Source organism: Oncorhynchus nerka, linkage group LG17 (assembly GCF_034236695.1).
Source record: "Oncorhynchus nerka isolate Pitt River linkage group LG17, Oner_Uvic_2.0, whole genome shotgun sequence".
Classification (NCBI taxonomy): domain Eukaryota; kingdom Metazoa; phylum Chordata; class Actinopteri; order Salmoniformes; family Salmonidae; genus Oncorhynchus; species Oncorhynchus nerka.
Window position 1 is genome coordinate 43,218,649 of NC_088412.1, and position 16,453 is coordinate 43,235,101.

General features: G+C 43.6%; 2 protein-coding genes across 2 annotated transcripts in view; one reads left to right on the plus strand and one right to left on the minus strand.

Moving 5' to 3' along the window:
- Positions 1 to 3,948, minus strand: LOC115145296 (DET1- and DDB1-associated protein 1-like). The gene is made up of 5 exons (XM_029686757.2): positions 3,608 to 3,948; positions 2,166 to 2,246; positions 2,018 to 2,069; positions 1,798 to 1,859; positions 1 to 1,591 (listed from the first exon to the last, which is right to left on the minus strand). The coding sequence occupies exons 1-5, from the start codon at positions 3,614 to 3,616 to the stop codon at positions 1,487 to 1,489; spliced, it is 309 nt and encodes a 102-aa protein (XP_029542617.1). The 5' UTR covers positions 3,617 to 3,948; the 3' UTR covers positions 1 to 1,486.
- Positions 3,173 to 16,453, plus strand: part of LOC115145294 (protein ABHD8-like) — a 26,275-nt gene continuing 12,994 nt past the window's right edge. Inside the window, exon 1 of the mRNA XM_029686755.2 lies at positions 3,173 to 3,598. The gene's annotated coding sequence lies outside the window, so the exon portion shown is untranslated. The remainder of the gene's footprint in view (positions 3,599 to 16,453) is intronic.

Genomic DNA, 16,453 nt, shown 5'->3' on the forward strand with positions numbered 1-16,453 from the left:
CAGTTTCAAAGTAATTTATTTTTGATAAATATCAAGCCAAGACCTTAATATCCAACAGCTGGCACTGGCTATTATATTTACATACAAGTTGCAGTCTTCACATTTTGCTATAGAAAAAATATAAAAAGACAACACAGGACTACATTTGATTATTTTCCAACCGATCTACAAGGTGGAGAAAAAAAATCCCATTTCATTCCTTTTTAGATTTAATTCTAAGGCAGCAAAAATGTGAAGAATGTGCGAGGGGTGTGTACTTTCAGGAGGCACTGTAGGTCTTCATACTGAATACAACTTTCTCTCTTCCCCTCATTGATGTAGGCTACTATTCTTTGTTCTACCGGTGCTATAACTTTTGAGTTTAAAATACCTAATGGGTCCATCGATTGCAGTATAAACAAATTGAAAAGCAATTCTAGCAAACTGAGTAGTCAACACCTATGACTAAAACAATTTGGCTTGACATATTATCCTTTTTGTTTAACAGGGATACTTTGCCAGAAAGCAGCAAAAAATCAAACTAAGCGAGTATACTGTTGAGTCACTTGTCATCCAGGCTGAATCACATCCAGTCGTGATTGGGAGTCCTATAGGGCGGCGCACAATTGTCCCAGCATCGTCCGGGTTTGGCCATCATTGTAAATAAGAATTTGTTCTTAACTGACTTGTCCTAGTTAACATCTCAGAACTAAAATTGACAGTAAAACAAAGCAGCAAACTTCAAACACAAACAAATCCAGAGCAGAATGGAAGATAATGCACATTGAACATTAAGTCCAGGGGGAGGGTTCTTCCCAATGATGTGTATAAACCCTGGATGACTGACAGGGGGCACTGTATTGAAGCCTCAGCAAAGCCATCTTGGTAATCCTCCATTGTAAAAAAAAAAGATTGTGGAAGCCACATTTGTTTTTGACACTTAGTCTATTAGACACTTTAATACATACTTTTAAATTATATTATGTGAGCTAAACATTAAATGTTAATTTTTTGTGAGTACTAGGGTTACTGTGAAATGAAATGCATGTCATTTTCTCTTCAAACATTTAATTGAAATACTGTTAATTCCATTAATTCCTATGGCGGACTGATCCTACTGGAGAGTGCCAATATGGCCGACCAGTGGCTTCAAAGCCTCTCAACTGCCAATACATTGCATCATCAAACCAGAGTTTATATACATCCTTGGGTCCTCCCCTGCTGTGGCAGGCAGAAGTTCAGTGTATTGGGTCTGCAAACTGTGTAGAAAGATGTTGCAGCGTCCCATGTGGTCAGGGCTAGGGAGTGAAGCTGAAAACAGGGCACTAGACAAGGCAGGAAACTCTTTGAAGGTAACAAAAAAAAGCCACTTTTTTTTCATTTTCCCAAACCAGGGTGAACATTTTCTCAGGTTGTTTGTCAAAGTGTGAGTGTCTCGTATGTCTCTATAGTCATGTCTGTTGTGTGCCTGTACATGTGCTTCCTCCAGATGTGCACACACACACTCCTAAGAGTCCTCGTTCATCTCTTGGCTATCTGTCCTTGCAATTTTGTGTGGAGGTGCTGGACTCCCTCCCTCTCCTTGATCCTGTTCCCTCTTCTTCGCTGCATTCTGTTCAACAGAGGAGGACAATCAGTGCTTTCACTCACCTGATTGACAACCTCCTCTACAAAGTTGATGTTTCAGAGTGAGCATTGCTGACCATGCTTTAAGCAGTTCCTGGTCTGTTACAGGTCACATCTGTTACTCTTGCATGACACCTTGCTATTCATAAATGTATCTATTCATTCTGGAATGGGAAGCCCCCGCAAACTCACCTTTTTGTCCCACTGTTGGTGAAGGTAGCGAAGGAGGATATTTGTTTTCTCCGTGACAATGACTAGGAAGTAAAAGGAATAATTTAGTTGTTTTCGAAAGGGGAAATGGCTTGAGTTTAAAATACATTTTTACATTTCTAGCAGTACATGTTTCCCAAGACAAAGAAAATAAAGACTGTCGATGAAGTATGTGCTCTCCAGTAAGGATGAAGGAACTTACTCTGTTCTGAGGGGTACTCGCATGTCGGGAGGTACACGGACGGTCTTCGGTTCTGTAAAAAGTGATTTAAAATCGTTTCAGGTGGAGCAAGACTGATGATGTTCATCTGTCATATTACAAATGTTCTGATAGATGAGTAAGTGCTCACCGATGCTTTGCACACAGGGTCTGCATGGAACAGGCTGAAATTGCTCTTGTTGTAAACAGGGAGACCCTTTAAGAAATCTGCCTGTAGAAAAATATTATTCAGTCGGTGTTGTGTAGCTAAAAGTTGCCAATTTTGCAGAGCATCATCCTAGTCCTGCAGTTCATGGGTGACCAAGCCTCTTGCCCAGCAAGATTCTGTACCATCCCTTGCCTTATCTATCATGTCTGGTTTTAGGTTAGTTAAGTACCTCCTCCACATTGAAATTCAATTGGCACATGAACATTAGTGCCGAGGTGGTTGTATTTAATTAAAGTTTTATTTAAAAGAAACAGCGAAAGGCACGCAACAGAGGACTAACATGGGTACATTTAAGTATCGACACAGAGTGACTCGAAGGAATCAGAGGTTAATAAAAAAAAACTCTAGTCTGCGCTCAACTCAGTGGAGGAGTTGGGGTACATGGCTAGTTTAGGTTGACATCTAGTTAGTTCAATAAGAAGGATGCTTTCCTGCCCCTTTGACAGCATTTGGTTCAAACTACAGAGAAGCAACGGACTGTATGTTTTGGAATAAGTGACCTCCAAGACACCATGGGGAGGGTGGGGTACACCTCTGCTCGAAACCGGGGCTGGTGCCATGTGGCTGACATCCTGGGCGTTCCCTGTCATATGGTCGAAACAAGTGGAGGATTCTATCTGGCTTGTTGGCTGGCAGGTGAGATACAAGCAAAGATTTGTATAACTAAAACAAGATAGGCTGTGGTCTGTCGTTTCAAATGGGAACAAATGAGCCATAGTGGGCAGAACAAGCAAGGGGGGAAGACCCAAAAGCACGAGATAGCGAGATCCAATTGGCGTGTTCTAGCAACATTTGCATATTTCCGTTGGGGAACGCCTACTCAAATGCGCGTGTACAACAACTCGAAACGCCTTTGCACCCCGTCTAAATGAAAATGTAAAATAAATAAACAAAACTTTGTAAAAGGGTCAAGTCTACAAAAAAGCCCACTCTGTTTGCAACATACTTTTGGTTACAGAAAACTATTGAGATCAAATGTTTCATCGATTATTATATTAACAGAATGTCGGCCAAAATCCATCTCGTTCCATCTTCTCCCACTGCCGGACACTGGGCTTCCTCTCACTACCATATTTGATAGTGAGTGGAAACGCCAACCGGATGCTTCACATTTATACATCTGGTGAAATATCTGTCTCATTGTTATGTGATACAAGCTAGCTAACTAAGTATTTAATAGCGACACATGAACGTTACCAATAAGACAGAAAGCGAGCAAGCTACTTCAGATCATACAATTAAATAACTGAAAAATGAACAGCCATATGATGAGATCACTGAACTGACATTAGCTAACGTTATCTTGCTAAGCTGCCAGCTAGGTAGCTGCTTTCTCTTCGCAAAACGTTTTGCCGGTAAGTTACCTTGTCCATGATGTTCCCTTTTTGTGTCGCAAGGCGAAACGCAGACTGAGCTTTGCTCAATATCTTGCAGCTGGATAGATAATGTGGCAGGTAGCTAGGTAAAGTTAATGGACTGTTTTATCAAGCCAGCGAACGTTAGACTGCTGTTTTAGCTAGTTAGATTGCTACCTTCTCTCCAGCCTACTAGCCAATGTTTATGAAATCCTCCACAGTCACTTGTTATTTGAGGCACGCTGTTGTATACATTCTTGCGTCCAACTTTATCTTCTGTAATCATGAAAAACCGCAAGTACAGTGAGGCACTTCTTCGACTAGGTTTAACTGCGGTTGGCATCCAATAAATGTTTGCATTACCGCCACCTACTAGATTGGAGTATAACTCCCTTATACTTTGCTTAAAAAAAATAAAAACTATACCAACACTTAGCACACCCTGTAACTCTTCTGATATCAAGTCTCGCACACCCAAATACTTCTCTGCAGCTGCCACCACAACCCAATTTTCTGTGACTTACCTTCCATCCCTGCAGTACAGTTGATAACCATTGCTATAAATCCAATCTTACTGAAACATATATCACTTGTTGGCCTATCCCTCTGTGCTGGTACATACAGTATACACTACAAACACCACTCCTCTCAGGATCTCATGCCCTTCTGCACACTTCTCACACCTAGGAACCTCCCTCCTACACACTGCTGCCACATGCCCATAAGCTTGACACCTGTAACAATAAAATGTATTCGGCATAATAGCTCGAACATGATAAATTATAAATCCTATCATCACTTTGTCGGCCAGACTCAACATCAAAATTCAAAAGAACAGACAATAATTCTTCTGTTTCACCACTCACGCCACCCGCAAACACCGGGAATCTTCCCCTTCAGTTCAACCTTTACATTTACTGCTACCCCAGTAATCACTCCTTTTCAATGGCGCTCTTTTCTTGAGAGCAAAACCATTCACATTTCTTGCCCCCATTCTTTTAACACGGAGCGCCTTCTCCCTCTGACCAGCAGAAACACTTAACAATTATCACAAGACCACCTCTGATTACCCTCACCAATTCAACAGCAACCAACTCTGTTTTCACCCACCCTGAAATCACAAATGGATTAGCCAAAAGGCAAGGGTCCACTTTTTTTCTAAACTTCACTCCTACTGTCACAGACTCATCTTTATCCTGACCTTCAGTGCAAGCCTCGGGCTCCGAAAACCTCATCACATCTACCACCTCCAATACTTCGTCCTCATTCACTTCCATTTCTCCTCCTGTCTTCAGCTCACTCTGCTTACACTTTCTACCATTCTTCTTTAACAAACCATCTCCTTTTTTTCTGAAAATGTTTACCCACTCAAGCTCACCCTCTTCCTCCCTCTCTCTCTTAGACCTCCTCCTGCTTCTCTTTTTCCCACCATTCCTCCTCCATATTCCAAATATACATCACCGTATGAAAGTACTGCACTTCTTCTGACATACATCTTGTTCTTGCCTTCTCAAGGGATGCCATTTAACCGGCTGTCACAATCTACCGTAAGGCACATGGTCATGGTTATAATACAAGGAAACGGCCTAGCTGGCTTCGTGGGCCGAGTCTTTAGCGTTCTTCAATCTTTGGGATTGTGTTCTTCGGTGGGGTTAATCGGTGGTTGGCATCCAACGTTATGGTGCATTACCACCACCTAATGTACTGTACTAAATCCTACTTGCTACTTAATATACTCTATAAACTCATTTCCCGTATCCCCTTCTCCCTCATACTAGAGCTCATCCTCTCTTTCCCACTGATACTGCCCAAACTGTAGCAATACACGCTCCACGGTCTCTGTTTTCTGGCAATAATCACACTTTCCTGTTGGATGCTTTCCTATATCACATTTAAAGTATTATTCAACTGGCTGTGTCCCATCCTTAATCTTCTAAATATAGCCTCCTCTATTCTTTCCCTTCCTGCCAACCTACCCTTTCCTCTGTACTTGAAATAAATGCCGGCCCTTAGTATCTCTATTCCACTGCTCCTGTCGTCTCTGCACCATCACTGTCAATTTCAGGCTTTTTGCCTCTGCCTTGCTCATTGAAGCTACAACATCAACATCCCCACTACTAAGTGCTTATTTAGCCAGTACATCAACTGCCTCGTTCTCCTCCACCCCCACATGGGCTGGAACCCAAGTAAATATTATCTGTGTACCCATCTGTCTAATCCTGCAATGGGTTTGTAGACACCTCATAAAGCAGGTCTTGTCTGCTACGTGAACTAAAAAACTGCAGACTGCTCAACACTGCACATGAATCGGAGCAAATAACTTCTCTGTCTGGCTTGACTTCCTCCACCCACTGCAAGGCCAACAGTATGACTATCAGCTCTGCCGTATATACAGCCAGATGATCTGTAACACGTTTCCTGACTGCCACCCCACATTCCTACACTACAAATGCGGACCCAGTGCATCCTGTCCTTGGATCGTTTGAATCATCTGTGTAAATGGCCACAAAATCCTGATTCACGGGGCCTCGCGGGTGGCGCAGTGCTTAAGGGCGCTGTACTGCAGCGCCAGCTGTGCCACCAGAGACTCTGGGTTCGCGCCCAGGCTCTGTCGTAACCGGCCGCGACCGGGAGGTCCATGGGGCGACGCACAATTGGCCTAGCGTCGTCTGGTTTAGGGAGGTTTTGGCCGGTAGGGATATCCTTGTCTCATCGCGCACTAGCGACCCCTGTGGCCGGGCGCAGTGCACGCTAACCAAGGTTGCCAGGTGCACGGTGTTTCCTCCGACACATTGGTGCGGCTGGCTTCCGGGTTGGAAGCGCGCTGTGTTAAGAACCTGGTTGGGTTGTGTATCGGAGGACGCATGACTTTCAACCTTCGTCTCTCCTGAGCCCGTACGATGAGACAAGATAGTAGCTACTAACAATTGGATACCATGAAATTGGGGAGAAAAAGGGGTAAAGATTCAACAAAAATAAACAAAAAAATCCTGACTCATAGTATCAGTATTGCCAGCAGCATACCACCCTGCATACCACTGCTGGCTTGCTTCTGAAGGTCAGTCCCTGGATGGGAGACTGCTGGAAGTGGTGTTAGAGGCACTCTTTCCTCTAAAAAATATCCCAATGCCCCAGGGCAGTGACTATTCCCCAGGTGTAAATGAGAAGGTGTACTGGTCCCTCGGCCATCATTCAGGCACACCATATCTTGAATTACTATCAGATTTTCCATCACTTGGCCATTTCCATCCATTAAAATCCCCGCATTAATATCTAACAAGTAATCTAATAAATTCACAGACTACCTTATACACACAAATGTAAAGGAAAAGATAAGAATATGTACATGTAATCCGTATGAACGTCCTCCCTAGACTGAACTACTTATTTCAGATGCTCCCATGCTATCTGTTTCCTTCTTCAAAACAACTAACCAAAGCATCACCAAATTTATATGGGGCAATAAAAATGATGTTGTTTCCTACCCTCACCACCTGGGGCCCGTCAAAGTCCAGGACCAAGTAGAACAGGGCGGGGTTGAGACCCAGTGTCTCGAGCTTAATGACGAGTTTGGAGGGTAGTATGGTGTTAAATGCTGTAGTCCATAAACAGCATTCTTACATAGGTATTCCTCTTGTCCAGATGGGTTAGTGCAGTGTGATGGTGATTGGGTCGTCTGTGGACCTATTGGAGCGGTAAGCAAATGGCAGTGGGTCTAGGGCGACAGGTAGGGTGGAGATGATATGATCCTTGACTAGTCTTTCAAATCACTTCATGATGATAGAAGTGAGTGCTACGGGGCGATAGTCATTTAGTTCAGTTACCTTAGCTTTCTTGGGAACAGGAACAATGGTGGCCATCTTGGAGCATGTGGGCATAACACTCTGGGATAGGGATTTATTGAATATGTCTGTAAAGACACCAGAGAGGGTGTCTTTACATGCGCTGTCTGCGCATGCGCTGAGGACGCGGCTCGGGATGCGGCCTGGGCCGGCAGCCTTGGGAGGGTTAATACGTTTAAATGTTTTACTCACGTTGGCCACAGTGAAGGAGAGCCCACAGGCTTTAATAGCAGGCCGTGTCAGTGGCACTGTATTTTCCTCAAAGCAAGCAAAGTAGTTGTTTAATTTGTCTGGGAGCAAGACGTCGATGTCCGCGACGGGGCTGGTTTTCTTTTTTAAATCTGTGATTAACTGTAGACCCTGCCACATACGTCTTGTGTTTGATCCGTTGAATTGCGACTACTTTATCTCTATACTGACACTTCGCTTGTTTGATTGCCTTGCAGAGGGAATAGCTACACTGATTATATTCAGTCATGATTCCAGTCGCCTTGCCATAATTAAAAGCGGTGGTTCGCACTTTCAGTTTTGCGGGAATGCTGCCAACAATCCACGGTTTCTGGTTAGGGAAGGTTTTAATAGTCACATTGGGTACAACATCACTGACCCGCTTTCTAATAAATACGCTCACCTAGTCAGAGTCTACGTCAATGTTGTTGTCTGGGGCTATCCGGAACATATCCCAGTCCACGTGATCAAAGCAATCTTGACGCGTGGAATCCGATTGGTCGGACCAGCGTTGGATAGACCTGAGCACGGGCGTTTCCTATTTTAGTTTCTGTCTACAGGCTCGCGGAAGCAATGGTCCAGATTAGCACCAGATGGTCCATGCTACCAGCTCATGTCGCTCATTCGAAATGCTGATGGAATTTAGGAAGCCTTGTTCTCAGATTAGTTTTGTTAACATCCCCAACTACAATAAATGCAGCCTCAGGATATATGGTTTCCAGTTTACATCAAGTCCAGTGAAGTTATTTCAGGGCCTTCGAGGTATCTGCTTGGGGGGAGATATACACGGCTGTGACTATAATCAAAGATAATTCTCTTGGTAGATAATGCGTTCGGCATTTGATTGTAAGGAATTCTAGGTCAGGTGAACAAAAGGATTTGAGTTCCTGTATGTTGTTATGATTACACCATGAGTCATTAAACATAAGGCATAGACCACCGCCCTTCTTCTTACCAGAGAGATGTTTGTTTCTGTCGGCGCAATGCGTGAAGAAACCGGGTGGCTGTACCGACTCTGAGACCATATCCAGAGTGAGCCATGTTTCCGTGAAACAGAGAATGTTACAATTTCTGATGTCTCTCTGTAAGGCAACTCGTGCCATAATTTCGTCCACCTTGTTGTCTAGAGATTGGACATTGGCGACTAGTATGCTCGGAAGCGGTGGATGGTGTACTCGCCTTCTAAGTCTGACCAGTAGACTGCTCCGTCTGCCTCTCCTGCGGCAACCGTGTTGTTTTGTGTCGGCCTCTGAGATAAGATCCCATGTCCAAGGTGGAGGTCTGAACAAAGGGTCCGCTTCGGGAAAGTCTTATTCCTGATTGTAATGTTGGTAAGTTGACGTCGCTCTTATATCCAGTAGTTCTTCCCGGCTGTATGTAATAACACTTGAGATTTTCTGGGCTAACAATGTAAGAAATAATACATAAAAAAAACGAATTACTGCATAGTTTCCTAAGGACCTGAAGCGAGGCAACCAGCTCTGTCGGTGCCATCTAGTTTTTTTGTTGCTTAGCTGGCATATCCACAATGAACTGCTTGAACTCCTGCCAACATGCTTCGAGCATTCCATGATAGTACTACCACCATAACAAAGATCCAGTAATAAATGACTCCACCCTTGGTTGATTGAGGTAATCTCTAACCTCTTCCCATGTCAACCCTGTCATTCTTAGACGCCTCCCAGCCGCGTTCACTATTAGCTAACCTCTTTAATGCTAACTCTGACAGACACTCCTGTTATCACTCCTTTAATCCACTGCTTCCCTGCTTGAACATTCCAGCAGCTCGACACCACCTTACACTTCCCTATTTGCTTCACCCTGAGAGATTTTTCCCTCTGCGCCATGTCCTTACAGAACCAACAAGCTCCCATCTCTTTAGCATTGATAACTTCCCCAATCAACTATTTTATCACAGCCGTCAACCTTATCAGACTCATCGCCCCAACTCTCCCTTCCTCCCTAAACTTCAGAATCACTTTATGCTCCCCTCGCAACTTATCTCGCACTTCCTCTGCGCTTTCTGCCTCTAGCGTTGGAAACTGCCACTAGTGTTGGAAACTGTTGCTTTCCTAAAACGTATTTTTCTGCCTCTTTAAACCTCTCGCTCCTCTTAAAACCCCTACTCCCTTTCTCTCCCGCTTTCCTTTTCTCTTTCCTAATCCCCCCTTGTACCGCTTTGCTCCATACTTGCTTGACTTTCTTCTCTAATCACTATCTCATACCATCTCTGCCCCAGTCACAGCACAGCCGTGCCGAACAGCCGCCACGCAGAGAAAGGTTTGATTGTTTGTTTATCAACGATTGATACCGGAGCTCCGATCAACCCTCGTCCCAGCAATCGTCCTCAGATTCCACTGATGTTAGCAGTTGGAGAAAATCTTGAGATTGTGTTTGTGATTAAAACATTTGTTTTTAATCCATCTACACACAATACCCCATATTGACAAAGTGAAAACATGTTTTTAGTCATTTTGGCACATTTATTGAAAATTAAATACAGAAATATCTTGAGTTAATGAGGATTCATAACCTTCGTTACGGCATGCCTAAATAAGTTCAGGAGAAATAAGTCTCTCACTATTGCCGCTTGTTATAGACCCCCTCAGCTGTGCCCTGGACACCATATTTGAATTAATTGCCCCCTATTTATCTTCAGAGTTTGTACTGTTAGGTGACCTAAACTGGGATATGCTTAACACCCCAGCCGTCCGACAATCTAAGTTAGATGCCCTCAATCTCACACAAATTATCAAGGAACCTACCAGGTATAACCCTAAATCCGTAAACACGAGCACCCTCATAGATATCATCCTGACAAACTTGCCCTCTAAATACACCTCTGCTGTCTTCAACCAGGATCTCAGTGATCACTGCCTCGTTGCCTGCATCCGTAATGGGTCCGCGGTCAAACAACCAACCCCTCATCACTGTCAAAAGCTCCCTAAAATTTGACGGATGCATAAAAATATGCCCCACCTCAGATAAACTGATATCGCGTCTATATGATGCTTTTCAATCTGTTAGCACACCTTCTACTGGTGCCATCAAGGCAAAATGGGAGGAAGAACTAGGGACTGACATCTCGGTGGCAGACTGGGAAGAGAGCTTGGAGTATATCCACACATGCTCCATTAATTCCAGACATCGTCTCATACAACTCAAGGTATTACACTATTCCAAAACTAAACTGCATAGGATATTTCCTGACACATCCCCTACATGTGATAAATGTCAGGCTACGCAGGGTACACTACTCCACTGCTTTGCCCTATGCTCTAGCTTGCATGGTTATTGGTGTGCAATTTTTAGGATCCTCTCTGAAGTTTTGGAGACTTCAATAGATCCAGACCCGCTTCTGATAATCCTGGGAGTATCTGAGTCCCTAAACAGATTAACCAACCCCCAAAAACAACTAATCTCGTATGGTCTCATCTCGGCAAAAAAACTAATCTTGTTTTTTTGGAAACGGAGGGAAGCGCCCTCTACCAAATTATGGCTCAGTGAATTGGCAAACACTGTACACTTAGAAATAATTAGATATATTCTGAACAATAAATTATCAACATTTGATCAAATCTGGCAGCCTTTCCTCTCCTACTTGGACGAGTCGGCGCTGTGAATTTGTACTTATTAACGCACTCTCAATTGTAATATTTTAATCTACCTTTGGGCAGCATGTGCTGGCCCTGCCACCCGAGCAGTTGGGAGGGGGGATAGGGGGGACATCTTCCCTCTTTCTTTCTACGTGTCCTTGTTTTGTATGTCGTGTTTTGTATTATTTGTTCTGCACCCAGAACTCTGGGTCTTGTTGTTCCTGTATGCTCTTTTATGTTTAGATAAGAATTGTATACCTGTCATGTATACCTATACACCATTCTTGTGTGTGTTTAATAAAAATATTTGAAACAAAAGCTCCCCAAAACACATCAGCGAGAAGGCCTTTCTAATTGACCTAGCCTGGGTATCCTGGAAGGATATTGACCTCATTCCATCAGTAGAGGATGCCTGGTTATTCTTTAAAAGTGCTTTCCTCACCATCTTAGACAAGCATCCCCCATTCAAAAAATGTAGAACTAAGAACAGATATAGCCCTTGGTTCACTCCAGACTTGACTGCCCACAAAAACATCCTGTGGCGTACTGCATTAGCATCAAATAGCCCCCCGATATGCAACTTTTCAGGGAAGTTAGGAACCAATATACACAGGCAGTTAGGAAAGCAAAGGCCAGCTTTTTCAAACAAGAATTTGCATCCTGTAGCACAAACTCCAAAAAGTTCTAGGACACTGTAAAGTCCATGGAGAATAAGAGCACCTCCTCCCAGCTGCCCACTACACTGAGGCTAGGAAACACTGTCACCACCAATAAATCCCTGATAATCGAGAATTTCAATAAGCATTTTTCTACGGCTGGCCATGCTTTCAACCTGGCTACCCCGGTCAACAGCTCTGCACCCCCCACAGCAACTTGCCCAAGCCTCCCCATTTCTCCTTCACCCAAATCCAGATAGCTGATGTTCTGAAAGAGCTGCAAAATCTGGACCCCTACAAATCAGCTGGGTTAGACAATCTGGACCCTCTCTTTCTAAAAATTATCCACTGCAATTGTTGCAACCCCTATTACTAGCCTTTTCAACCTCTCTTTCGTATCGTCTGAGATCCCTAAAGATTGGAAAGCTTCCACGGTCATCCCCCTCTTCAAAGGGGGAGACACTCTAGACCCAAACTGTTATAGACCTATATCCATCCTGTTCTGCTTTTCTAAAGTTTTCGAAAGCCAAGTTAACAAACAGATCTCCGACCATTTCGAATCCACCGTACCTTCTCCACTATGCAATCTGGTTTCCGAGCTGGTAATGGGTGCCATGCTCAAGGTCCTAAACGATATCATAACCACCATCAGCCATCTTCATCAACCTGGCCAAGGCTTTCGACTCTGTCAATCACCGCATTCTTATCGGCAGACTCAACAGCCTTGGTTTCTCAAATGACTGCCTAGCCTGGTTCACCAACTACTTCTCAGATAGAGTCAGTGTGTCAAATTGGAGGGCCTGTTGTCCGAACCTCTGGCAGTCTCTATGGGGGTGCCACAGGGTTCAATTCTCGGCATGACTCTTTTCTCTGTATACATCAATGGTGTCACTCTTGCTGCTGGTGACTCTTTGATCCACCTCTACGCAGACGACACCATTCTGTATACTTCTGGCCCTTCTGGCCCTGTGTTAACAAACCTCCAGACGAGCTTCAATGCCATACAACTCTCCTTTCGTGGCCTCCAACTACTCTTAAATGCAAACAAAACTAAATGCATGCTCTTCAACCGATCGCTGCCCTTACCCTCCTGCCCGTCTAGCATCACTACTCTGAACGGTTCTGACTTAGAATATGTGGACAACTACAAATACCTAGATGTCTGGTTAGACTGTGAACTCTCCTTCCAGAATCAAATTAAGCATCTCCAATCCAAAATTAAATCTAGAATCGGCTTCCTATTTCGCAAAAAAGCCTCCTTCACTCATGCTGTCAAACATACCCTCGCAAAACTGACTATCATACCGATCCTTGACTTCGGGGATGTCATTTACAAAATCTCCTCCAACACTCTACTCAGAAAATTGGATGCAGTCTATCACAGTGCCATCCGTTTTGCCATCGAAGCCCCATATACTACCAACCACTGCGACCTGTATGGTCTCGTTGGCTGGCCCTCGCTTCAGATTCGTCGCCAAACCCACTGGCTCTAGGTCATCTATAAGTCTTTGCTAGGTAAAGCCCCGCCTTATCTCAGCTCACTGGTCACCATAGCAGCACGCGTTCCAGCAGGTTTATTTCACTGGTGATCCCCAAAGCCAACTCCTCCTTTGGCCGCCTTTCCTTCCAGTTCTTTGCTGACAATGACTGGAACTAATTGCAAAAATCACTGAAGCTGGAGTCATCTCCCTCACTAACTTTAAGCATCAGCTGTCAGAGCAGCTTACCGATCACTGTACCCGTACACAGCCCATCTGTAAATACCCCACCCAACTACCTCACCCCCATATTGTTTTTGTCTTTTTGATCCTTTGCACCCCAGTGTCTCTACTTGCATATTCATCTTCTGCACATCTCACTCCAGTGTTTAATTGCTAAACTGTAATTATTTCACCACTATGGCCTATTTATTGCCTTACATCCCTAATCTTACTACATTTGCACACACTTTATATAGATTTTTCTATTGTGTTATTGACTGTATGTTTGTTTATCCCATGTGTAACTCTGTGTTGTTTGTGTCGCACTGCTTTGCCTTATCTTGGTCAGGCATAGACCTGTAACACATTGATACAATTTGCAGAAATATCAACTATGAATATTTATGAAGAATGTAAGCTTTACTTTTTGTTAGCTAATTAATAGACAACTTTCCATGTCAAATTTGCTCTCATTCAGTGATGTATGGTCCTGCCTGCAAAAGTAAAAACAGTTACACGTGAGCCCCTACTCTTACAAATATATCAGGGCGGCAACACAGATTATTTTGGGGGCAACCTTGGATTTTGCCTCAAATCCAATATGGTATCCAATATGGCTGCCATAATACCATTTGATGGAGGTTAAATCACCTGTAAATATGCATTTTATTAGTGAGAGACATTTTTCAGAATCGTGTGCAACACTCATGCCCATAAAGGCTGTTTTGGTATAGATACATTTAATTTTGAATCCAATATGTCCAACATGATTACACTCAAACATCTTTGCCTGTATATTAGTTTCCCTTGTTCATTTTGTATTTTGTTATCCTGGGGTGGTAGGGTTAGGGGAAAATATATTGGCGGATTGTATGGGGGATTGGAAATTATACAGCCTATTACATTGATGGAAGCCACAATCTATCTGCAATATTAAAGCTTATCTACTCCCACCACCCAAAATATTTTTTGAAAATAATAATCCATCCAACTGACAGGTGTGGCATATCAAGAAGCTGATTAAACAGCATGATCCTTACACAGTTGCACCTTGTGCTGGGAACAATAAAAGGCCACTCAAATGTACAGTCACATAACACAATGCCACAGACGTCTCAAGTTTTGAGGGAGCGTGCAATTGGCATGTTAACTGTTGGAATGTCCGCAAGACCTGTTGCCAGAGTATTGAATGTTAATTTCTCTACCATAAGCCGGCTCCAACGTCATTTTAGAGAATTTTGCAGTATGTCAAACCGCCTTCACAACAGCAGACGATGTGTAACTACGCCAGCCCAGGATCTCGACATCCTGCTTCTTCATCTGCGGGATTGTCTGAGACCAGCCACTCAGACAACTGATGAAACTGTGGGTTTGCACAACCGAAGAATTTCTGCACAAACTGTCAGAAACCGTCTTAGGAAAGCTGTGCTCATTGTCCTCACCAGGGTTTTGACCTGACTGCAGTTTGGCGTCGTCACCGACTTTAGTGAGCGGTTTGCCGAATATTCCAGCATTATAATACATGGCCACGTGTCGCAAGGATCTATACACAATTCCTGGAAGCTGAAAATGTCCCAGTACTTCCATGGCCTGCATACTCACTAGACATGTCACCCATTGAGCATGTTTGGGATGCTCTGGATTGACGTGTAAAACAGTTTGTTCCCGTCAATACCCAGCAACTTCGCACAGCTATTGAAGAGTGGAACAACATTCCACAGGTCACAATCAACAGCCTGATCAGCTCTATGTGAAGGAGATGTGCTGCATGAGGCAGATTGTATTCACACAAAGATACTGACTGGTTTTCTGACCCACTCCCCTACTTTTCTTTTTTTAGGTCTCTATGACAAAGGGATGCATATCTCTATTCCAAGTCACGTGAAATCCATAGAATAGGGCCTAATTAATTCATTTAAATTGGCTAATTTCTTTATATGAACTGTAACTCAGTCAAATCTTTGAAATTCTTGCATGTTGCGTTTTATATTTTTGTTCCTCGGCGTCCACGTCACTAAGGAAAGTACATGGTTAACACTAACCCTCACAGTTGTGAAGAGAGCAGTGCCTCATCACCAAAATATCCTCAAAACATTCTACAGCTGCACCATTGAGAGCATCTTGACTGGCTGCATTGTCACTTGGTAAAGAGGGTGGTGAATACGACTGAGCTCCCTGCCATCCAAGACCTCTATACCAGGCAGTATCGGAGGTAGGACCAAAACATTGTCAAAGACTCCAGCCACCCAAGCAGTACCAGTGCACCAAGTCTGGAACCAACAGGACCCTGAACAGCTTCTACCCCCAAGCCATAAGACTGAGCAACAAAACTGCTAAATAGTGTATCATATGGCTACATGCTGCTGCTCCTGTCTATTATCAATCCTGTTGCCTAGTCACTTTAACCCTACCTATACAGTGACTTGCGAAAGTATTCACCACCCTTGGCATTTTTCCTATTTTGTTGCCTTACAACCTGGAATTGAAATGGATTTTTGGGGGTTTGTATCATTTGATTTACACAACATGCCTATCGCTTTGAGGAGGCAAAATATTTGTATTATTATTGTGAAACAAGAAATAAGACATAAAACAGAACTTGAGCGTGCATAACTATTCACCCCCCCCTAATGTCAATTCTTTGTAGAGCCACCTTTTGCAGCAATTACAGCTGCAAGTCTCTTGGGGTATGTCTCTATAAGCTTGGCACATCTAGGCACTGGGATTTTTTTCCCATTCTGCAAGGCAAAACTGCTCCAGCTCCTTCAAGTTGGATGGGTTCCGCTGGTGTACAGCCATCTTTAAGTCATACCACAGATTCTCAATTGGATTG